General features: G+C 40.1%; 7 protein-coding genes across 8 annotated transcripts; 5 read left to right on the plus strand and 2 right to left on the minus strand.

Annotated features, from left to right (window-relative positions):
• Positions 1-12: 12 nt before the first annotated feature.
• On the plus strand, positions 13-3313 carry LOC103836553 (ankyrin repeat domain-containing protein 13C-B). Its single transcript, XM_009112833.3, has 2 exons — positions 13-2307; positions 2687-3313. Exons 1-2 carry the CDS (start codon positions 772-774, stop codon positions 3041-3043), a joined length of 1893 nt encoding a protein of 630 aa, XP_009111081.2. The 5' UTR covers positions 13-771; the 3' UTR covers positions 3044-3313.
• Positions 3314-3738: 425 nt separating this feature from the next.
• Positions 3739-5557, plus strand: LOC103836554 (protein SULFUR DEFICIENCY-INDUCED 2). Of its 2 annotated transcripts, XM_033276460.1 has the most exons (5): positions 3739-4096; positions 4128-4233; positions 4318-4530; positions 4613-4768; positions 4848-5557. In XM_033276460.1, exons 2-5 carry the CDS (start codon positions 4147-4149, stop codon positions 5274-5276), a joined length of 885 nt encoding a protein of 294 aa, XP_033132351.1. In that variant the 5' UTR covers positions 3739-4096; positions 4128-4146; the 3' UTR covers positions 5277-5557. The 2 variants fall into 2 exon arrangements, with proteins under 2 accessions (XP_033132351.1, XP_009111082.1); XM_009112834.3 differs by having other exon boundaries at positions 3751-4233.
• Positions 5558-6440: 883 nt separating this feature from the next.
• LOC103836555 (vesicle-associated membrane protein 721) lies at positions 6441-8043 on the plus strand. Its single transcript, XM_009112835.3, has 5 exons — positions 6441-6747; positions 6913-7054; positions 7385-7505; positions 7576-7638; positions 7719-8043. The coding sequence occupies exons 1-5, from the start codon at positions 6558-6560 to the stop codon at positions 7860-7862; spliced, it is 660 nt and encodes a 219-aa protein (XP_009111083.2). The 5' UTR covers positions 6441-6557; the 3' UTR covers positions 7863-8043.
• Positions 8044-8279: 236 nt separating this feature from the next.
• LOC103836558 lies at positions 8280-10449 on the plus strand. The gene is made up of 6 exons (XM_009112837.3): positions 8280-8938; positions 9024-9157; positions 9428-9506; positions 9581-9668; positions 9756-9909; positions 9994-10449. Exons 1-3 carry the CDS (start codon positions 8532-8534, stop codon positions 9430-9432), a joined length of 546 nt encoding a protein of 181 aa, XP_009111085.1. The 5' UTR covers positions 8280-8531; the 3' UTR covers positions 9433-9506; positions 9581-9668; positions 9756-9909; positions 9994-10449.
• On the minus strand, positions 10414-13183 carry LOC103836556 (3-ketoacyl-CoA thiolase 1, peroxisomal). The gene is made up of 14 exons (XM_009112836.3): positions 13035-13183; positions 12779-12855; positions 12606-12690; positions 12402-12528; positions 12218-12316; positions 12086-12153; positions 11878-11985; positions 11713-11790; positions 11493-11625; positions 11317-11413; positions 11116-11239; positions 10927-11035; positions 10769-10852; positions 10414-10695 (listed from the first exon to the last, which is right to left on the minus strand). Exons 1-14 carry the CDS (start codon positions 13119-13121, stop codon positions 10616-10618), a joined length of 1356 nt encoding a protein of 451 aa, XP_009111084.1. The 5' UTR covers positions 13122-13183; the 3' UTR covers positions 10414-10615.
• A 103-nt stretch (positions 13184-13286) lies between these two features.
• Positions 13287-16220, plus strand: LOC103836559 (nucleolar GTP-binding protein 1). The gene is made up of 3 exons (XM_009112838.3): positions 13287-13403; positions 13903-15935; positions 16019-16220. The coding sequence occupies exon 2, from the start codon at positions 13918-13920 to the stop codon at positions 15919-15921; it is 2004 nt and encodes a 667-aa protein (XP_009111086.2). The 5' UTR covers positions 13287-13403; positions 13903-13917; the 3' UTR covers positions 15922-15935; positions 16019-16220.
• Positions 16221-18709: 2489 nt separating this feature from the next.
• On the minus strand, positions 18710-21031 carry LOC103836560 (probable voltage-gated potassium channel subunit beta). Its single transcript, XM_009112839.2, has 5 exons — positions 20585-21031; positions 19731-19926; positions 19500-19643; positions 19257-19421; positions 18710-19170 (listed from the first exon to the last, which is right to left on the minus strand). Exons 1-5 carry the CDS (start codon positions 20950-20952, stop codon positions 19057-19059), a joined length of 987 nt encoding a protein of 328 aa, XP_009111087.1. The 5' UTR covers positions 20953-21031; the 3' UTR covers positions 18710-19056.
• Positions 21032-21906: the final 875 nt, after the last annotated feature.

A 21906-nucleotide genomic window follows, 5' to 3' on the forward strand; every position in this document is an offset into this window, starting at 1 on the left:
AATTTAAAATATTACTATTGTTCAGTGTATAGTACACAAAAAAAATCATCAATCTTGTTAAATTACAAATGTTTCATTTCGATTCTAGTAATTTGTTTTTAATAATTTTAGTTTAATAGTATAATTTATGCTTATTTTGTCTTCATTAATTCATATTTACTACATCTACTAGAGTTATTAATTTATTACTATTTTTGTCCTAATATCTTTTGAGGAGCTTTTAACGGTTTTATCAAATCTAATATAACTCTTTCCAGATATTCCATGTAAAACTTTTCCCGACCGGACTTTGAATCTTTCGCACTGGAGACAGCCAAAGGAACCGTGTCCACCTTCCGTTCCTCTTATATTCCTTTCTTCCCAAACTTCACATCTCATCTTCTCTCTTTGCCTTTAGATCTCTAACTTTCTTCTCGGGTTGGGTTTTTCCCGATCCGGGTTCGGATCTGATTCCCCTGAAGCAACGAATCTCGAGTCCTCCTTTTGTTTTGCCTTTCAAGGAAAGTCTAGAATAGTTTAAAGAGTCCTTCTACTTCTCTGTAGCTGATTAGCTTCAATCATCTTTGATCTGGGTATAGTAAAAAAAAAAAACTTTCCTTTTTCGGCAAATTGTTTCTGGGCTTGTGGAACAACTTCATAGGCTTTACTTGAATGCTTTAATTGTCTTGCATCTGTTCAAAGTTGTCGGCTTTATAGGCATTTGTGATGGGGACATGAGTTTAGGATTTGTCTTTGTGAAAGATTGAGTCTTTTTGTTTTGTTATATTCAATATGGCAAGCAACATTGATGTTACCAAGTATGGTCACAGTCCCGTACACCACGCCGTCGTCACAAGAGACTACACCCGTCTCAAGAAACTACTCTCCTCCCTCCCCAAGATGCGGGACCCATCCGAGGTCAAAACCGAAGCAGCTTCCGCATCCGAAGAGACGAAAGCTGACTCCATCGCGTCCCTTATAGACAGACGCGACGTCGTCAACCGAGACACCGCCCTCCACCTAGCCGTAAAGCTCGGTGATGAAACCTCAGCGGAGATGCTAATGTCCTCCGGAGCTGACTGGAGCCTCCAGAACGAGCAAGGGTGGAGCGCGTTGCAAGAAGCTATCTGCTGTAGAGAAGAGAGGATCGCTATGATTATTGTAAAGCATTATCAGCCTCTTGCTTGGGCTAAATGGTGCAGGAGGTTGCCTAGACTTGTGGCTACGATGCATAGGATGAGAGACTTCTACATGGAGATCACTTTCCACTTCGAGAGCTCGGTGATTCCTTTTATCTCCAGAGTGGCTCCTTCTGATACTTACAAGATTTGGAAGAGAGGTGCTAATCTTAGAGCTGACATGACGTTGGCTGGCTTCGACGGTTTCAGGATACAACGATCGGATCAGACTATACTCTTTCTTGGTGACGGGTCTGAGGACGGTAAGGTTCCTTCAGGTTCTTTACTGATGATATCGCATAAAGATAAGGAGGTTATGAACGCGTTGGACGGTGCTGGTGCGCCTGCGACGGAGGAGGAAGTGCGGCAAGAAGTGGCTGCTATGTCGAAAACGTCCATTTTCAGACCGGGGATAGATGTGACTCAAGCGGTTTTGTTCCCGCAGTTGACGTGGAGGCGGCAGGAGAGGAGTGAGATGGTTGGGAAGTGGAAGGCTAAAGTGTATGACATGCACAATGTGGTTGTGAGTATAAAGTCTAGGAGAGTCCCCGGCGCGATGACCGATGAGGAGCTTTTCTCTAATGGTAATAACAATCAAGGGGACGAGACTGAGGGGGAGGATCTTGGAGATGTGTTGACTGAGGATGAGAGGAAGCAGCTGGAGTCTGCTCTCAAGTTGGATTCGCCGGAAGAATCTTCTGAGGAGAGGGAGGTGATGGTAACCGATGGGAACGGGTGTTGTAAACAGGAGAAGAAAGGTTGGTTTAGTGGGTGGAAGAAACGAGAGGAAGGAGGAGGCAAAAGAAGTAGTGTTCCTCCGAGGAGCTCGCTTTGTGTTGATGAGAAAGTGAGTGATCTTCTTGGGGAGGAAGGAAGAGAGATTAAACCGGGGAGACACTCGACGGTTGAGAGTGTTGTGAGAGATGATTCATTAAAAGCTTCAACATCGGAAGGCAAGAGGAAGGAAGGAAGCAAAGAGAACGAGTACAAGAAAGGGCTTAGACCAATTCTTTGGCTCTCTGAGAGGTTTCCATTGCAGACAAAGGAGCTTCTTCCGTTGCTTGATATACTTGCAAACAAAGTTAAAGCGGTTCGGCGTTTAAGGGAGCTTATGACCACTAAACTACCGTCCGGAACATTCCCAGTCAAGGTCTTTATAAATCTTTAATGCTCACCATCATCATATTAGTCAGTATTGTACTTAGACCTGCGGCTTCTTCGGGTAGTTTGGTTTTTAGGTAGTTCGGTTCGACTAAGATTTTGCTGAATTAAACCGTTAAAAAGTTCGTTATCAAAAAAATTTACCGAAATTTTTGGTTTTGCGGTTAGTTCAGTTAAAATTTCGGTTTAAATTGAATAAATTTCGGTCGATTTCGGTTATGCCGGTTTGGATTTTGGTTAGTTCAGTTCGGTTATTTTGATTCGGATTTTGGTTAGCTCGGTTATTTCGATTCGGTTAGTACTTTTTGGTTCGGTTAAAAATCCCAGCCCTAGTTGTACTCATTTCAGTTAGATTTTGTATTACACAGGTTGCTATTCCGGTGATACCTACGATTAGAGTTCTCGTCACATTCACAAAGTTTGAAGAGCTAGAACCTATTGAGGATGAGTTTGTAACGCCACCATCAACCCCTACTTCTCCGGTGAAGAACAGTCCTAGAGAGGAACCACAGGCCTCATCAAGCTCATCATGGTATCAATGGATGAAAACACCGAGCCAGCGTCCATCGACAAGCTCTGGAGGGTTTAATAATGGTAAAGCCGAAAACGATCAAGACCCGTTTGCAATTCCAAGGGGATACAACTGGATCACAGCTGAAGAGAAGAAAAAGAAGGTCCAAGAGAAGAATAAAGCTAAGAAGGGCAAGTCATCTCAGAACAGCTGAAGAAACCACAAGTAAGAAAAAAAATATTGAAATAGGAAAATCTAGCAGATTATAATATAGTGGAGGGGGAAAATAGAGGAATGATGTGGATTTAATGTTGTTGTGACTTTATATAAATGCTTATGATTCTTTCTCTTTTGTATTTTGGTTTTAAATTTGGAGATGATTATTAGCTCTGTATCATCATCTTGAAATAAGCTGTAGTTGTTGGTATGAGATGATGATATTTGTCATTGGATTATACAGATGCCACAATGTTTTGTTTTAGCATTTACTGCATTGGATTATACAGATGCCACAACCCAAGATTAATGTCCTTGTACCGGATTAATATAAACCGGGAATTAACCGTTCTCATGGATAACCAAAGTTAACCAGCCGAGTCTAATGTATGTGTATAGATTGACCTAAGGTCAAACTCTTGAACATGAGCAAAGTCTTTGCCGTGAGCATCAGGCCAGCTTACTTTCCTCTGTTATGTGTATACTGGAATCTTTTTGTTTTTGTGCAAAAAGTACAGTGGAATAATCTTAAGATTTAAGAACAAACCTGTTTGTGCTTTACACCGAACATTTCACTAAGTCAAAAAAATCCAGACGGTGTGCAAAATCATTGAACACTTTCTTCATTTTTCCTTTTTGACTTTTAGAGATCCGTCAACTTCTACTAGCGTCGCTGCTTTCTAGAAATTAGTGGGAAAAAATAAAATAAAAAATCTAAAGATATTATTAGAGATATGGTTAGGTGTAACTTATTCATGAGGATAACTACAAATACAGATTTAAAAGTGGAAAAAGTCAAAACAATACGACCCAACTGAAAAATCAAAACAGAACAAGTCGATGTCGTGTGAGAATAATGGGGACGATATGTGACATGGCGAGGTTCCATAGGTTTTAAAAAACGACCAAGCCGCGGTATAACAGATCCAGTTGACGATAATGAACCAAGACGAGTTCCCGTCTCTGTTCCTTCTTCTTCTTACACAATATAATCATTTCCTCGCCCAAAGAACGTGTTACCGCTTTTAGAAGAGAGAGAGACAGAAGATAACGTTTGTTTCTTCATTTAGAATCTTGAAAAGAGAGTAAGAGTGTTTTGTGATGATGAGTCTGAGAAGACAAGACTACAACGTTGTTCATAAGCTGCCTCATGGTGACAGTCCTTACGTCCGAGCCAAGCATGTTCAGGTAAAGTCATATACTATTCAATAATCTAAAATTGATTTGATTGGTTCTTAAGTCTGAAACTGAAACTTTGACATGTTTGGTCAGCTTGTGGAGAAGGATGCGGAAGCAGCTATTGAGCTGTTCTTGAAAGCGATCAAAGCGAGAGACAGAGTGGACAGTGCTCTTAAAGACATGGCCTTGCTTATGAAACAACAGAACAGAGCTGATGAAGCCATTGATGCTATTCATTCCTTTAGATATCTTTGTTCGAGGCAAGCTCAAGAATCACTCGACAATGTCCTCATCGATCTGTACAAGGTATAAAACGTTCAGACCGAGAACCATTCTCTTGTCTAGTTATTAATGTTAAGATAATAAAAGTGTTCTTAATGTTGAGCAGAAGTGTGGGAGGATAGAAGAGCAAGTTGAGCTACTGAAGCAAAAGCTTTGGATGATATATCAAGGAGAAGCGTTTAACGGCAAGCCTACAAAGACAGCTAGATCTCATGGGAAGAAGTTTCAGGTCACGGTCCAGAAGGAAACCTCTAGGATCTTGGTATGATTATCTCACTGACCCTTTAGTTTTGGTTAGAGTGTTCTCAAGTTTATTGAAACTAGTGTAACGTGTGTTACAGGGAAACTTGGGATGGGCTTATATGCAGCTAAGGGACTATACATCGGCAGAAACCGTGTACCGTAAGGCTCAAGTGATTGAGCCTGATGCAAACAAGGCTTGTAACCTATGCTCATGTCTCATCAAGCAAGGGAAGCTTGGTGAGGCGAAATCGATCCTCTTTCGTGATGTATTAGAGAAGAAGGAAGGGTTTGATGATGATTTGAGGTTGAAGGTTAGAGTTCAAGAGCTGTTGAGTGAGCTAGAGAGACGGGAAGAAGAAGAAACAGCTGTTTTAGCATCTGTGGAATGTGAAGTTGGTATGGATGAGATTGTTGTTGTGGAAGGGTTTGATGAGTTTGTGAAGGAATGGAGGAGGCCTTATCGGACAAGAAGAAGACTTCCAATTTTTGAAGAGATCTTACCACTGAGAGATCAACTAGCTTGTTGATGCATATGATTCTCTGTGCTTTTGGATACTGAATAGGAACTTTTGTTTGTTTGTTTTTTTTGTGTAGAAGAATGTAGTGAATATAGTTTACTTCTTGTAAACTGTTGTGGTGTCCTTCACTTGTTATCACTGTGTGATGTCAAGTTACATACTCCAAATAGAAACATTATTACTTAAGACTGAGAAGAATGGTATAGTAGTACCATTCATTAGTATAGTTTGTGTATCTCTAGGCTATCTATACTTAGTTAAGGAGATACTCAGTTTTGAGATATTTGATTCTCACACAATTGCTTTGATGAGTTTTGGGAGTATCAATTGTTAACCAGTGTGCTAGTTGCTGGTAATGGCTTTGCATCATGTAGTTTAGATGTGGACTACATCGTTATTGATTAGTCCATGTATGTTTAAGTGCTTTACCTTGAGAAAAATTGATATGAAGATTAGAACTTAAGCAAATAACTGTATGTTACTTAAAGAGTGTTCAATGACAATGGTACAACAACCTGGCCTTTAATTGCATTCCAAGTACCAACCGCAACCTAACTTTGGATCAAACTACAAATTAAAGTGTTAGTTCATTGATTTGAGATTTTGATTGTTGATAAAACATTGAGTAGACAAAAAAAAGTTCTTGCATTATTAAACAATGTAGACAAACTATAATCTTTGTAGTACATTGGATACGAATGGACTAAATCAAAACTTTATACGATCATATGGCACCCAAACTCTTGACATATGTAGCATGAAATATATAGCCAGATAGAGATTCTTGTCAAGTGGTATCATCATCAACAACAGTTTGATCTTTTTGTAGCTAACGTTTGTGACTGAACATAAGACACGGATCAGTGGTGGATTCGAAAAAAAAAGACAGACAGACAGACAGACTCTGTGTTACTCTTCGACACTGAGACCTGAAACTTGTCGTAAAAGTAATTTATTACATCCGCAAGGCGCACGAGTTTCTTGGCCAGATCCGGGTAAAATCCAAATGGGTTGCAAATATCTCGAGATTTAGTCTTTAGGTTTCGAAATTGTCGTACAGTCCTTCAATTCTATGTTTTATTACGTCTATAAATGACCCCTCATCTCTTAAAGTGAATGACTGCTTTACCCTTTACTTCTTTTCTACTTTTTCTTCTTCTTCTTTTCTCACTTTAGTCCTCGCTCTATTGTTGTTTAGTCTTATTAGATCTCTATTTTCTCGCGACAGCACCATTAAAATCCTCTGATCGGATCGAGCCGAATCGAGGATTTAGAGTTCGAAAGAAAAAAATGGCGCAGCAATCGCTGATCTACAGCTTCGTCGCTCGAGGTACGGTGATCCTCGTGGAGTTCACCGATTTCAAAGGCAACTTCACCACCGTCGCTGCTCAGTGCCTCCAGAAGCTTCCCTCTTCCAACAACAAGTTCACCTACAACTGCGACGGCCACACCTTCAACTACCTCGTAGAAGATGGATTCAGTGAGTCATTATCGGTTGCTTGCCTCAGATTGTAATCGTCTAGTGTTGTTGATTTGTGTAACAAACTTTTTAGGGATTAGATCTGATTGTAACTGTAATCAGTTTCATATTTAAATCAGTGCCACGTGTGCGAGGTTGATTTGGTTTGTTGTTTTGTGTTGTTAGCTTATTGTGTTGTTGCGGTTGATTCTGCTGGGAGGCAGATTCCGATGGCGTTCTTGGAGAGAGTGAAGGAGGATTTTAACAAGAGATATGGTGGTGGGAAGGCTGCTACTGCTCAAGCAAGCAGCTTGAATAAAGAGTTTGGGTACTTTTTTTGACTGATGTTGTTTGATTCTTTGTTTCGTTAAGCCCTGTTAGTTTGGTTGCCGCAGGTTTCGGCGTCAGCGGCAGCGTCAATGAGAACAGTTGTTGTTCGTTTCGCTGACGCTGCCGCATATTAAATCGCGACCGCAGGTTTTATCGGCGTCAGCCGCAGGACGCGGTGTCAGACGCAGCTTCCTGCGTCAACGAAACGAACAAGAGTTGACGCAGAATGTTGACGCTGCCGCTGTCGCCGGTACCTGCGGCAACCAAACGATCAGCCCTTTAGTTTGACTCTGTTTTGGATTGACTCTGTTTTGGTTGGTTTTGAAAGGTCTAAGCTGAAGGAGCACATGCAGTATTGTATGGATCATCCTGATGAGATTAGCAAGCTTGCTAAGGTGAAGGCGCAGGTGTCTGAAGTTAAGGGTGTTATGATGGAGAACATCGAGAAGGTTCGAATCTGAACTCTTTCTCTGTGTTTGCTGTTAAACGAGTATTTATTGAAGTTAAATTCGTTTTCAGGTTCTTGACCGTGGTGAGAAGATTGAGCTTCTGGTGGACAAAACCGAGAATCTACGCTCACAGGTTAGACTCTCATTCAGACACGAAGCTGGTTCACCATGTTGACTTATCTCTTGTTTGATTTAAACTCGGATCTGGTGCAGGCACAAGATTTCAGAACAACGGGAACGCAGATGAGAAGAAAGATGTGGCTTCAGAACATGAAGATAAAACTCATAGTTCTCGCCATCATTGTCGCGTTGATTCTCATTATCGTGCTCTCAGTTTGCCATGGCTTCAAGTGTTAAAACTCTCGAGAGATCCTTCTCGCTCGGGGTACATGGTACTACTGCCTTTTCTTTTATTGTTCTATCATCATTATCATTTTAAATGTTTTCCGGTTGAATTGGTTTTTGTATAGATAGACATATATGTATCCTTCACATTTGCTTATATTGCTTGCACTTGGTAACGTTAATCCCTAGTGAACTAGTATTTGCCAAGAGATCTAATACCGTTAGGCAGCTGATTTTGTGGACTAATGACTGCTTATGATGATGATAATTAATAGATTCAAATCGAATACATTTTCTCTGCATCGTCCGGTTCCGACTACATCCGAGGAGCAACCGATATAGGCCTTAGTGAAACCCATAGACAAGACACGAAAGCCCTTTTGTATACATAAGCTCTTGTCCTGAACAAAGGTTACAAACTATGGTCGACACGAGATACAAAGCGAACAATATCAACTTGATAATTACGATGTTACAAATTCGAAGTAGCCATGTTGTATCCGGCACAGCTCGTCACTCTCTTTGGGCCTTTTTTATATAAATGGGCCTACAACTTTATGGGCCTAGCATACTTCCACACCTTTCCCGCCAAAAACTCTTCTCGTTTCAGCCTAAGCTCACCACCGGATTCCGATTTGCCACTTCTGTTCTCCGCCGCACACCAATCCCTAGATTTAGGAAATGGAATTCGATATCCCATTGCCGGAGGAGCTAGAGCTTCTCGAAGCCAACTCTTACTATCCCGAAGAAGAAGATGATGACTACTTAAACTTCGAGGAGGCGCCGTATCCTTACCCAATCGACGGCGATGAGGAAAAAGAAGAAGAAGAAGAGAGCATCGCGCAGAAGGAGTCTAATCACCGAGAATCGGAATCTCCTGATATCAACGGTTGTAAACGACCAAGGAGTCTAGTGTCCGATCCGATTGTCAATCTCGACGAAGCTTCTGAGAAGAGAATCAAAATTAATGAGAATCGGGTAGAAATGGAAGACGAGGAATGGTTACGACGCTTTCCGGTTAAGGAAGTGGTACAAATCATGGAGGAGGAAGAAGAAGAAGTCATTCCCCAGGAGACTATTTTGTCCAGGTTACTTACTATTGTTCACGAGACGTACCGAGTTGAGAATTTTTTTTTTCTTTTTTTTTAGTAATTTGTTTATTAAAATTTTCAGATACGCTTCTGAGATTGATGGGGAATGCTTTCCGATCACTGCACCGGACGGAGGAGATAGGGTTTATGCCAAATTCTCCCGAGCTTTGGGAGATGAAGAGGTGAAGAGATTCGATCTCAAAGCCAAATCTAACGGTACCAAGTTTTAAATTAATATTTTTTTTTTCTTAGTGTAGCTTAAATGAATTAGATTTGTGTACTATAGATTTCGTTCGTGGTATACATTAGTTGGAATTTGAAGAAAGCGCAAGGACATAGGTTGTATAAGCAGTTTAGCTTTAGAATATGTTATTCATTAGCGCAAGGACATAGGTTGTATAAGCAGTTTAGCTTTAGAATATGTTATTCATTAGCTGCTTGGACTTGTTTCTGAAGTATTGTTATGTATAATCCTTTTGATTAAAGGTTAGCTGCTTGGACTGTCTTGGAACTTCTGATTTGCTGCATCGATATATTATGCGCACCCAGCAAATGTCTCTCTACGGTAAAAGCCTTTAAAGCTCAGATGATTATTACGTACTGTGAATAACACTGCTCGTTTTTCACCTTGTGATGCAGTTTATGTTCCTAGCCTGGTGATACCTATACACCGTCGAGTGGCCCAGATCCAAAGACCAGCTATTCAGTGGCCTAAGTCATACCACAGGTGATTTTGGTGTCATCTTTATACTGATTAAGCAAAGCATTTCAAGCGTCTCTGCTTACAAGTACTTGTCAATATGAAATCTACCAGATGTCGAACGCTTTTGGTGGAAAAACAGGAGTCCCTGCGGTCTTGGCACCACAAGATACCTCCCTATATTGGGAGCCATTTGTCGATCAAGTCCTTCGTAGAAGACTCTGTTTCCCCGCTATTGCATATTCTTTCTCCCCCAACTCTTAGACCAGTATGTCTTCATTTGCTTACTCCAAGATCTCTTTTCATATAGCCTAATGCTCTTCTAAGGATACCATCTTTCTACGCTCCTCAGGTGGCATCGCATTTGCTATCAGAGAGGCAAAAGGATCAGCTGGCGAGTTTGGTCATGCTTAATGCATTCTTACTCTCTGACCTATAAGAACGTGAAACTTGATCCTGCTCTGAATAACCTCAGGGAGAGCGCTGCGTCAGATGCTTCAGTTCTTGTAAAATTCCACACTGAGCACATCAAACCCGGTAGTCATCTTAGGCAAAAAAAAAATTTATCCAAAAAAAAATAATGGGTTGAGAGAGGCTCGAACTCTCGACCTCAGGATCACTCAGTAGCTATGAGACCTACGCGCTAGCCAACTGCGCCACCACCCCATGTTGATATCTTGATGTTCACAAGCCATTTCTTCTTGCTGAGTAATGTAACAACAATGTTTCTTAGTATAGCTTGTTCTGAGCCAGCCAATTACATTTTGGATTATACGCATAAATAATAACCTTTTTTTATCGAACAAAATCTTCTCCAAGTATTATATTCTTCATAAAATTCAATTTATTTTACATGTTAAAAAGACGATTATTTATAATACTGTTTATTTGTAGTAGCTATATTACTAGCAGCTAGTGACTTGTGTAGTTTGTAAAAGTCTCCAGCGTTGTTCCTTGGTCAAAAAGACCTACTGTTATTCCACTTTCCTGACGTTGCTGAGCTCATCCACACCGTCTCCTCTCTCAAACACCCCGGCTGCTCCCATTCCCGACCCTGCATAGTTTCCCAAAACATCCCTCAGTGAGAGAGAGATCGTTATAGATATTGGGAGTGAGTGTGAACATACCTATGCACATTGACACTACTCCAAAACGGCAGTCTTTACCACGACGTTTCATCTCGTGCAGCAGTGTTGCAACGCATCTGGCGCCTGAGAAAGTGGAACAGAGCCCTGTTTGATCAAATGAACTCACTAACCATATGGGGACAGTGGAGGAAGCATACCTGTAGCGCCCAAAGGATGTCCAATGGCTATAGCTCCTCCATTGACATTGATCTTCTGTGGGTCTAGCCCCAGCTTGTTCCGACAATAAACAAACTGAGACGCAAATGCCTAACCAACCAAAACAGCATTTTTAGACACAGGACATAAGGGGTGGATATAGAAAGAAGAGTTGTTGTATGATTTTTAACCTCGTTAATCTCAAACAAGTCGATGTCATCGACTTCTAAACCAGCTGCCTTGACTGCAGCAGGAATAGCAGCAGCTGGCCCAACGCCCATAACCGCTGGGTCCACACCAACTGCAGCAAATGTCCTGCCATGTGTCCAGAAGTGCTTTAGTTTTTACTCAAATGAAATCAAAGAAAGGCTAATATACAGTATCAGACTTGCCTGAATACACCAAGAATGGGAAGCCCTTTCTTGATTGCGACACTCCTCTTCATGAGGAGAACTGCTCCTGCACCATCACTCACTTGGCTAGAGTTTCCTGTTCAAACACAAGTGAAGCACTGAGTTCACAATTACAAACAAAACAAAAAAAAATCTCAGCGGTGTGAATATAGTACCAGCAGTTGTGGATCCGTCTTGCTTAAACACAGGCTTAAGCTTTGCAAGGCCGGAAAGGGTTGTGCTAGGTCGAATCCCATCGTCCACAGAAACTGTTATGGGTTTCTCATCACCTGTCTTTGGGTCAACAATCTGAAACGTTAAAAACCAAAAGTCATTAACATGGGGAAAGAGCACTTGACTCATTATGTTGTCATCAGGTTGCAAAACAGAATCTACCCTGGTGTTAACGGGGGTTATTTCATCCTTGAATTTACCGGAAGCAGTAGCAGAAGCAGCCTTTCTGTGAGAATCAACCTACACATGTAGCTCCATAAACTAAGTTCGGCAGGTAACATTCAAGTAAATGCATTGGAAGTAGTTAGAAAAGTTTAATAGAGTTACAGCAGCTTGATCCTGCTCCTCCCTTGAGACACCAAACCGGTGAGCTACATTCTCTGAAGTAATACCCATTGGTAGAAGGCAACTTTGTGCTTGTTCAAACTTCTTCACCTTCAACAACAGAATAGGTCCCAAGAGAAGGGCTTAAAACTCAACAGAGACATTCCAAAATACTCCAGAAAAAAGGTAGAGAGAGAGAGACAAGAGGTACCTTTGGGTTGACTGATCCTTTCCATCCCCTTGGACTGGTTGTCATGGACTCAAGCCCAGCTCCAATGCCTGTAATCCAAACCTATTGTCAGTTCAACTCTTCACGCCAACCAAAGGACATTTACTCTCTTACCTATGTCATAAAACCCTGCTTTGATGGCAGCAGCAACGTCAGCAACAGCCTGAAGGCCGGATGAACACTGCCTGTTCACAGTTCTAATAGGAACAGTTTCTTTCCAACAAAAACACAAAAGAGCATAAGCATAAAGCAAAGATTATGTATTACATATCAACTAACGAAACAAGAGAAATCTCACCGGGGAAACCAGCATAGAAAGCAGCCATCCTGAACTCAGTGGCTTTCTGAGATCCTGATCCCAAAACAGTACCAACTACAATGTCACCAACTTCACTTGGGTCTAACTTTGTCTTCTCTATCACCGCCTGCCAACAAAAAAAGCCACGACATTGTAAAAGAGGGAAGGAAGCAAAACAGAATTGAAGAAAAGACTTAGACACACTCTCAGCACAGATGCAAGAAGCTCGTCTGGATACGTATCCTTGAAGCTTCCACGTTTCGCCTTGCAAAGTGCTGTCCTTTGTGCCCTGTTGAGTGTTTCAACAATCACAAATAATCTTTTAGAAAAAAGTTGATTTTTTTTTCATAAGAAGAATAAAAAGAGAGAAACTTAACGCGACGATGACAACATCGTCTCCGTATAGAGAGGTCCTCTGATACGCATTACTGTCTCCCGCTAAGCAAGCTGACACCTTTCGAGAACACATCAAGAGATACGTTCCTAAATATTTTTTATTTATTTATTTTAAAAACAGCCTTTCACCGATCCCTATCGAACTAAAAACTATACTACTAACAATCAGCATAACAAGCAGTGTGTATCTATTCAGAGTTATGATGATTCGAGCAATTAGCAATCGGAGGAGCTTACAGAGAGAGAAGAAGCCTGTGAAGAAGAAGAAGGAAGAGGTTGAAGATGATGAAGCAGTACTCTTTGTCTCTCCATCGCCTTCTCCATTTTCGCTTTGTTCTGTTACAAAGAAAACAAAAACTATAATCTGGCAAAACCGTTATTAATCAAAAACACCTGTTAATATGTCCGGTTAACATTTGGTTAATTCCGGTTCAATGTTTACCTACGCTTTGAACGGCGTCGTATTGCTCTAGGGTTTTAGGTTCCTTCTTCTTACATATTTAGCTTCTCCTCGTAGAGACAGAAAAAAAAAACTGTCGTCCGTCATTTTTTCGACGGGTTGATTCTCTTCTCTCTACCTTTCACCTCGCCGCTTCGTTTCTCGACGTAAGTCTCTCAATTCCTTACTCTCCTTTTCGCTTGTGGAATTGACTCTCTCTCTCTGCTCTATGTATTCCCCATTCGGTTCTACTTACCCTGTTTTGTTGTTTGGTTTCAATTAGTATCTCCCTAGCTAGTCAGTTCTTTACTTAATCAAAGCTTTTAACTTTTTTGATTTATGATGAACCTCGTGACTTGTTATATCTGTACAGTTTATTACAAAACTCTATTGCTGTTCTTTGTTCCGTTTTATTACAAAACTATATTGACTTGTTTGCTGTTCTTTGTTCAGTTTTATTGCAAAACTATATTGACTTTTTTTTTGCTGTTCAGTTCTATTACAAAACTGTAAAGATTTGTTTGATGTTCTTGATTCGTTTCATTACAAAACCATATTGACTTGTTTGCTGTTCTTGGTTCAGTTTTATTACAAGACCATAATGATTTGTTTGCTGTTCTTGTTTTTTTTTAATAGAAATTTGATGTTTTTAATTGATTTATGCAGATCAATTAGCAAAAAATGGTGCAATACAATTTCAAGAAGATCACAGTCGTTCCCAATGGGAAAGACTTCATCGACATCATCCTCTCACGTACCCAGCGTCAGACCCCAACCGTTGTCCACAAGGGCTACAAAATCAACCGCCTCCGCCAATTCTACATGCGCAAAGTCAAGTACACTCAGACCAACTTCCACGAGAAGCTCTCCACCATCATCGAAGAGTTCCCTCGCCTCGACCAGATCCACCCTTTCTACGGCGACCTCCTCCACGTCCTCTACAACAAGGATCACTACAAGCTCGCTCTTGGACAAGTCAACACCGCTAGAAACTTGATCAGCAAGATTGCTAAAGACTACGTGAAGCTCCTCAAGTATGGTGACTCTCTGTACCGTTGCAAGTGTCTGAAAGTGGCTGCTCTTGGTCGTATGTGTACTGTGTTGAAGAGGATCACTCCTAGTTTGGCTTACTTGGAGCAGATCAGGCAGCACATGGCGAGGCTTCCTTCTATTGATCCCAACACTAGGACGGTCTTGATCTGTGGTTATCCTAATGTGGGGAAGAGTTCTTTCATGAACAAAGTGACCAGAGCTGATGTTGATGTCCAGCCTTATGCTTTCACCACTAAGTCGTTGTTCGTTGGTCATACTGATTACAAGTACTTGAGGTATCAGGTCATTGACACTCCCGGGATCTTGGACAGGCCGTTTGAGGATCGGAACATCATTGAGATGTGTAGTATCACTGCCTTGGCGCATCTCAGAGCTGCTGTGTTGTTCTTTCTGGATATCTCAGGGTCGTGCGGCTACACTATCGCTCAGCAGGCTGCGCTTTTCCATAGTATAAAGTCTTTGTTCATGAACAAGCCTTTGGTGATTGTCTGCAACAAGACTGATCTGATGCCTATGGAGAATATTTCTGAAGATGATAAGAAGCTTATTGACGAGATGAAAGCTGAAGCGATGAAGACTGCGATGGGAGCAAGCGAGGAAGCTGTTCTGTTGAAGATGAGTACTCTTACGGAAGAGGGGGTTATGTCTGTGAAGAACGCTGCTTGTGAGAGGCTGTTGGATCAGAGGGTGGAGGCCAAGATGAAGTCCAAGAAGATCAACGACCACTTGAACAGGTTCCACGTGGCGATCCCCAAGCCGAGGGATAACATAGAGAGACCCCATAGCATACCTCAGGTGGTTCTTGAGGCTAAGGCTAAGGAAGCTGCTGAGAAGGAGAAGCGTAAGACTGAGAAGGATCTGGAGGAGGAGAACGGTGGAGCTGGAGTTTACTCCGCTAGCTTGAGGAAGCATTACATCTTGGAGCACGATGAGTGGAAGGAGGACATCATCCCTGAGATTCTCGACGGTCACAACGTTGCTGACTTCCTTGATCCGGACATTCTGCTGAGGCTTGAGGAGCTGGAGCGTGAGGAAGCGATCAGACAAGCTGATGGCGAGGAAGAAGATTTCGAGATGGATGGCGAGGAGCTTACCGATGAGCAGAAGGAGCAGCTTGCTAAGATTAGAAACAAGAAAGCTGTGCTCATTCGAGAGCACAGGCTCAAGAAGACGGTTGCTCAGAACAGATCAACCGTTCCTAGGAAGTTTGATAAAGACAATAAGTACACGACCAAGAGAATGGGGAGGGAGCTGTCTTCTCTGGGGCTTGATCCGTCTGCTGCAGTGGACCGTGCGAGAAGCAAGTCGAGAGGGAGGAAGAGGGACCGTTCGGAGGATGCGATGGACGTGGATGATGAGCAAGAGGGGAACAAGAAGATGCGCGTGAGGTCGAAGTCGAGGTCTATGTCGATATCGAGGTCGCAGTCTAGGCCGCCTGCTCATGAGGTTGTGCCTGGTGATGGGTTCAAGGACTCTACTCAGAAGAAGGCGGCGCTTAAGATTAGCAACAGCTCTCACAAGAAGAGAGACAAGAATGCGAGACGTGGTGAGGCTGATAGAGTTATACCGACTCTGAGGCCGAAACATTTGTTCTCAGGGAAGAGAGGGAAAGGAAAAACAGACAGGCGTTGATGAAACCAGACAAGGTACGGTACTCTTAACAACAAACCTTTACTTGTTTTGGTTGCAAGTTCGATATTAATGTGTTATGTGGTTTGTGTTCTTACAGGGAAAACAGATGATGGATGGATTGAAGAACATGTCTCAAATTTTGGATTATGCTTTAGTTTTTGTTTATTATTATTATGTTATGCATCTTTTGTGGTTTATCTAAAGACATTATATGATACATTGTAGCTTCTTGTGCGAGCATTATGTTGCGAGGACTAAGAATCGTTTTAATGGATTTATTTTAATTAATCTTTAGATTCCAATGGTTTCGTATGTTGGTGTGTTTGTGCATGTGGATAAGTTGAGGACCAGATTCTCAACAGTGCAAGTGATCTAGTTCTTTTTTGAGTGACAGAGCCTCAAATCTTTAAATTATGTTTCTTTTGGTGAAGAAAACACATTTCTTAAAAGAAAATTTGTGTGTTTTAATCGAGATCTTTGTATACAACTTTCACCTAGACCCTGGAAATGCCTTGATACTAATTTACAAACTCAACACAATTTACGTTTTGTTTTTTTTTTTCTCTAAACTTTCGTTAGAGAGCTTTTAGGATCGTCGCTTGGGTTGTAAGGCAGCAGTTATTCAACAATCTCCGTGAAATGGTAAGGTTATTTTTTACCGTTCTTTCTTCTTTTCTTATTTGACAAAAAAAAATATAGTTGTCACTCACAAGTGACAAGCATGCGTGATAGATTATTACCGAGTCCCGAAAAAATACGACCGTTACACGGTAAGAAAATTATTACTTTTGTGATCAATTTCCATTTTGCCTTTTGCAGCATTAATTGGAAAAGAAGATTATACAACGGACATATCTCTTAATTACTTCTATAAATACTCACTCTTTTACTTCACTCGACGCATCCAAATTTCCCACTCTTCATTTTCTTAATGATAATTGCTGTTTCTTCTCGAGCAAAGCTATTTTTTTCTGAAAAATAATATTTTGTTACGGGGAAACTTTATGTTGCATCACTTTGCTTCATGGCATTTACTGTGTTCTTCTGGAAGATTTTCTGGCTGTGACAGAGGTTATTTACCAAAGCGAAACGAGGGAAGGGCAAGCCAGATGACGAAGCCATTTCGATCATGGAGAGGTTTACGAGCACCTTCTCGAGCCGGAATGTTTTACTGAGATGAACTCTTTCTCTCCGAGCCTCATCCATGATATTAACATGAGGAAAGCATCTCGTTTCGTGTCAAAAGATTGACATCGGATCCGGTCAGTTTTTCTTTTTAAACTAAGAAAACTATTTCTTTTTGTTTTTACTTTTTTTTTGGTTTTAAATTTTGATATTATATAATATATATTGCACAATTCTTTCTATAAAATTTTCTATGGTCCGTTAGCGGGATATATGTTTAATATGTTATTCGTATTGTAAATTTAAGACTTATACTAGTTTTCATTTTGGAGAAAGGTGTGGGTGATAAATTTCAATATGTTAAAAACAGACCAAATTATTGCATCCAGTCTATAGAATTTCTATAGTCCGTAAGTTTTGGTGTACATGTTTAACATGTTTTTTTATTGTAAATTTAACACTTACACTAATTTTCATTTTGGGAAAAAGTTTAAGATAATGAATTGCAATATGTAGAAGCAAACCAAACTATGGTCCGTTAGCCGATGTGTATGTTTAATATGTTATTCGTATTGTAAATTTAAGACTTATACTAATTTTCATTTTGGAGAAAGATGTAGGTGATAAATTTCAATATGTTAAAAACAAACCAAACTATTGCATCCAGTCTATAGAATTTCTATAGTCCGTAAGTTTTGGTGTACATGTTTAACATGTTTTTTTTATTGTAAATTTAATACTTACATTAATTTTCATTTTGGGAAAAAGTTTAAGGTAATGAATTGCAATACGTAGAAGCAAAACAAACTGTTGCATCTTGTCCATAGGATTTTTTATGGTCTGTTAAAAGTGTAATATATATTTTTAGTATTATAAATTTAACACTTAAAATTATTTTTCAAAGTTTTTCTTGAGTATGCAAAGTGTTTTGATTTATTTTAAAGTTTTCAACAATATGTTTAATAAGCTTTTCCCCTGTTGTAAATTTGGCGAGGGGAGGGCAAGCCATCGCGGAGGTGATCAAAAGTTATTGATAAGAAGGAATCAGAGATTGAGGAGATACACTGAAACAGAAAGAAGTATCAAGAAACTCAAAAGTAAGTTTAATATCTTTATAAAGTGTTTTGATTTTAATCACTTGCTTCATAGCACTTACTGTTTTGTCTTCTTTTGTAGTATTTTCTGGCCGTACCAGAGTGGGGACGAGAACCAAGTTAGGTACTGAAACAGAAGAGTAGCAAGAAACTCAAAAAGTAAGCCAAAGTGGAGCTGGAGAGTTCACATTCACAGAGATTTCCTTAAACAGAGAGAGTTCAAGAATGCATTTATTACAATGACTATTAACATACTTATGGGGGCTAGATAAAATTTTCATAACAATTTGTAATAGCTAAGTTTATATTTCCCGAAATCAGAGTTAATAATATTTCAGGCTGAAACTGAGAAACAGAATCATCAGAAGATTGAAAAAAAACTGAGAAAGGGAAACTCCAAGTATCAATTTTATTGGCATCATAAAAAAACAAGAAGATGTTGCGGATACATGTTGAAGGGAAAGCTTTACGATGAATGATTCTCATCGGATTTGTAAATTTTGTGATCATCATCAGCCTCACTATGTACGTCAAGGATAAGAGAGTGTCAACGTTTGACAAATTGCCAATAAAAAGTAAAATAAACATTAGACTAAAATGGTGCGACGGACATTGTGATAGTGCACGTTCAGCGTTGCATACTGCTCGACAAATATTTAATTATAAATAACACTGACCTCATGACAATGCAACTACAAAGAACCAAATCTTAAGTTTCACAAACAATATAAGACCGTTTAAAAAAGATAGAAACTAACAAAACACACATATAACGCTCTATGTCTCGAGTTTTTAAAATGCATGAGAACAACACAAAGAACAAACATCCCAGAACTCCAAATGATCTCTCTTTGCCTGCAACACTCTTTTTGAAACCGATCCAATAGGGAAAGAGAGAAATCTCTGGATTTGGTTTTTAACGGTATGATTCTGGACGTTTAGGTTTGCTCTGTATCACTTGCTCGATCTTGTCCAGAACATGTGGTGTCAACAATGGGATCACATCAACAGCCTTCATGTTCTCTTGAATCTGTGTAGGTATCCAAAGGAAAAAAAACTTAGTAAAGTCTAGACTTAAACATTCCCTATGCTCCTGAGAATGTGGGGTTAACTGACCTGTGACTCCCTCGTGGCACCGGTGATAACAGATGACACATTAGGATTTGAAGCACACCATGCGATTGCAAGCTGAGCCAAGGTTACACCTAGCTCATCTGCAATAGGCTTGAGACCGCTGACTTTCCTCAGAACATCATCCACAAGTGATCTATTGGCAAGGTTCTGTAAAAGAAATTAAAACAGTAAGATAGGCAGAGAGAGAGAGAGATAGTTCAAAACAGTTAAGACCAAGAGTAATACTTTGTAGTTCTCCAATGCGAATCGGCTGTCCGAAGGAATAGCTCCCTTGTTGTATTTACCAGTGAGCACACCAGATGCAAGTGGACTCCAAGTAGTGAGACCTATGCCATGGTTTGTGTACAGAGGAAGAAACTCTGACTCAACCTGCATAAACATAAGACCACAACAAACTTCAGCTACATAACAACATTAGACTTAATACACAAAGAAAGGAAATGTAAGATAACAAACCTTGTGCCTAGCGAACATGTTGTATTCAGGCTGTTCGACGATTGGACCGACCAGATCCAACCTCTCAGCAGCTCCCCAAGCCTCCGTGATTTGTTGAGCTGACCATTCACTAGTTCCCCAGTAGAATGCCCAACCTTTATCAATCACGTAGTTCATTGCCCTCACTGTCTCTTCTATAGGTGTTGAAGCATCCGGCCTGTGACAAGATTATTCATATACATAAGATGAAGCTATTGCTACTAAGATCAATGCAAAGATGCCCACTTTTGGTTCATTTCTTGATCATAACACATCACAAAGATATCAAGATGCAGATCTAGACATGGCCGACCCTGAGATTTTGGGAGCTTTAGACGATTTAGTAAAGATTTCAATAATTATTATATTTTTTTACAAATTTGGAAGCTAAGGTCTGTCTGTGTAATTTTCATCAAAAACAATTTGGAGACCATAGGCGAATGTTTCATTAGACTTTGCTCAGGACATCGAGATAATAATCAGTATGAACGAGTCAAGAGATCATATGAAAACTAAAAATCTACAACTAAGTCATGCATGATGAATAATGTTTCTAAAAATGAAGCTATTGCTACTAAGATCAATGCAAAGATGCCCACTTTTAGATCTGTCTTAATCATCACATATCACAAAGATAGCAAGATGCATGATGAAGTTGCTTCCAAGATAATGTTTCTAAAAATGAAACGTATATTTCAAGATACAGAGACCAAACCCCATCACTTGAGAATTAAATGCAAGAGACAACATAGTACATTAAGACAAAGATTCAAATCTCAGAAAGCCTAACAGTCAAATCATTATCACATTAAAAAATAGACTGAACCTTTATTCACCTGTGACAATAGAGCACATCGACATATTCCATATCGAGTCTTTTGAGAGAAGCTTTGGTTCCCTCAACGATATGTTTCCTCGACAAACCTTTGTCGTTAGGACCAGGACCACCCCAGAAGATCTTGGTCGAGACGACGACGTCGGATCTGCGCCAACCCAGCTCACGGATCGCCTGGCCCATAATCTCCTCGGCTCGACCATTGGCGTAAACCTCGGCGTTGTCGAAGAAGTTGACTCCGTGGTCACGGCAACACTGGAGAATCGACTTGGCTTCTTTCACATCGAGCTGGTTGCCGAAAGTAACCCAAGCTCCGAAAGAGAGCGTGCTCACCTTCAGACCAGATCTCCCCAAGTTCTTGTACTGCATCTTTGTAGAGATTCAGACAAATCTGTTTGATCTGAAGAGTTGAAATGAGCGAAGATGATCAGACAATTAAGTAAGTACTTTATTAGCAATAAATAACAAGTGACACTTAATAAAAAGTGCGATAAGATCCGGTTTGGTTTAACTTTCCGGTACAAATTAACCAATTTCGAATAAAGTTTTATCGCTCATTCACGATCGAATTTAATATTTGAATAGATTTATATGATTTCCGGTTGGAAAATATGTATAAAACTTCGTAGAAATTGTTTACGTTATTTTCCGGTTTGAGGGTACTCCGGTTTAGTGAATTTATCGGTGTCGTACTTCCGACCAAACAAATTAAAGATGTGTGCTCTCGTACTTACGCGTGATAGCGTTCGTAGTACTTTAAGTTATTAAAAAGGTAAAAAGTCTGAAAGGAGAAGATTTGTTGGTTCTTAATGGCCACAAGATCAACATGTGGTGGCCATGTGGTTGTGCCTTTAGTCTAATCAGTAATCTCCATCGTTCACTAATTGGAGAGTTGTCTTGTAACGGGAGAGTGTTGGCGTATACGAATAAAATCAAGTCACTGTCACGTGAAAATTGCTCAGCTCCCAGCTTCACTCATGTTCACACCCAAAGATTGAACTCTGTTTCTTTTCATGTGTTTTGGGCTCTGCTTCTATGTAGGCCACTTCAAGGGGACCCTATAATTATCTTACTTTACAGATTTTCTAGTTAACTCTTTCACATGAGATGGTGGATTTTGCAAACAAGTTGGGCTGATAACAATCAAATTTCTCGCTTTTTTGACAAAAGGGCTAATCAAATCCTGAAATGATGCTTTGGTTACATATTTATTATCAATTATATAACCTTATGGAACGACATTTTTAATTCTCTAGACTTTTTAAAAGTTATATTATCCAGCAATTGAACGTACTATATTATACAAAATTGGTTTGTACGCTA

This window comes from Brassica rapa, chromosome A08, assembly GCF_000309985.2.
Source record: "Brassica rapa cultivar Chiifu-401-42 chromosome A08, CAAS_Brap_v3.01, whole genome shotgun sequence".
NCBI classification, from domain to species: domain Eukaryota; kingdom Viridiplantae; phylum Streptophyta; class Magnoliopsida; order Brassicales; family Brassicaceae; genus Brassica; species Brassica rapa.

Bases quoted from the DNA above. Each gene is read 5' to 3' on its own strand.
- LOC103836553 (XM_009112833.3), top strand. From the start codon at position 772: ATGGCAAGCAACATTGATGTTACCAAGTATGGTCACAGTCCCGTACAC. The intron at 2,308-2,686 runs GTCTTTATAAAT...TGTATTACACAG, and splicing joins CCGGAACATTCCCAGTCAAG to GTTGCTATTCCGGTGATACC.
- LOC103836554 (XM_033276460.1), top strand. From the start codon at position 4,147: ATGATGAGTCTGAGAAGACAAGACTACAACGTTGTTCATAAGCTGCCT. The intron at 4,531-4,612 runs GTATAAAACGTT...AATGTTGAGCAG, and splicing joins TCCTCATCGATCTGTACAAG to AAGTGTGGGAGGATAGAAGA. The intron at 4,769-4,847 runs GTATGATTATCT...CGTGTGTTACAG, and splicing joins AGGAAACCTCTAGGATCTTG to GGAAACTTGGGATGGGCTTA.
- LOC103836555 (XM_009112835.3), top strand. From the start codon at position 6,558: ATGGCGCAGCAATCGCTGATCTACAGCTTCGTCGCTCGAGGTACGGTG. The intron at 7,055-7,384 runs GTACTTTTTTTG...TGGTTTTGAAAG, and splicing joins AGCTTGAATAAAGAGTTTGG to GTCTAAGCTGAAGGAGCACA. The intron at 7,506-7,575 runs GTTCGAATCTGA...ATTCGTTTTCAG, and splicing joins TGATGGAGAACATCGAGAAG to GTTCTTGACCGTGGTGAGAA.
- LOC103836558 (XM_009112837.3), top strand. From the start codon at position 8,532: ATGGAATTCGATATCCCATTGCCGGAGGAGCTAGAGCTTCTCGAAGCC. The intron at 8,939-9,023 runs GTTACTTACTAT...TAAAATTTTCAG, and splicing joins CAGGAGACTATTTTGTCCAG to ATACGCTTCTGAGATTGATG.
- LOC103836556 (XM_009112836.3), bottom strand. From the start codon at position 13,121: ATGGAGAAGGCGATGGAGAGACAAAGAGTACTGCTTCATCATCTTCAA. The intron at 11,986-12,085 runs GTACCTCTTGTC...CTGTTGTTGAAG, and splicing joins AAGGATCAGTCAACCCAAAG to GTGAAGAAGTTTGAACAAGC. The intron at 10,696-10,768 runs GTATGTTCACAC...GAAACTATGCAG, and splicing joins AGTAGTGTCAATGTGCATAG to GGTCGGGAATGGGAGCAGCC.
- LOC103836559 (XM_009112838.3), top strand. From the start codon at position 13,918: ATGGTGCAATACAATTTCAAGAAGATCACAGTCGTTCCCAATGGGAAA.
- LOC103836560 (XM_009112839.2), bottom strand. From the start codon at position 20,952: ATGCAGTACAAGAACTTGGGGAGATCTGGTCTGAAGGTGAGCACGCTC. The intron at 19,927-20,584 runs GTGAATAAAGGT...ATCTTGTCACAG, and splicing joins GATGTGCTCTATTGTCACAG to GCCGGATGCTTCAACACCTA. The intron at 19,171-19,256 runs GTCAGTTAACCC...ATACCTACACAG, and splicing joins GTGCCACGAGGGAGTCACAG to ATTCAAGAGAACATGAAGGC.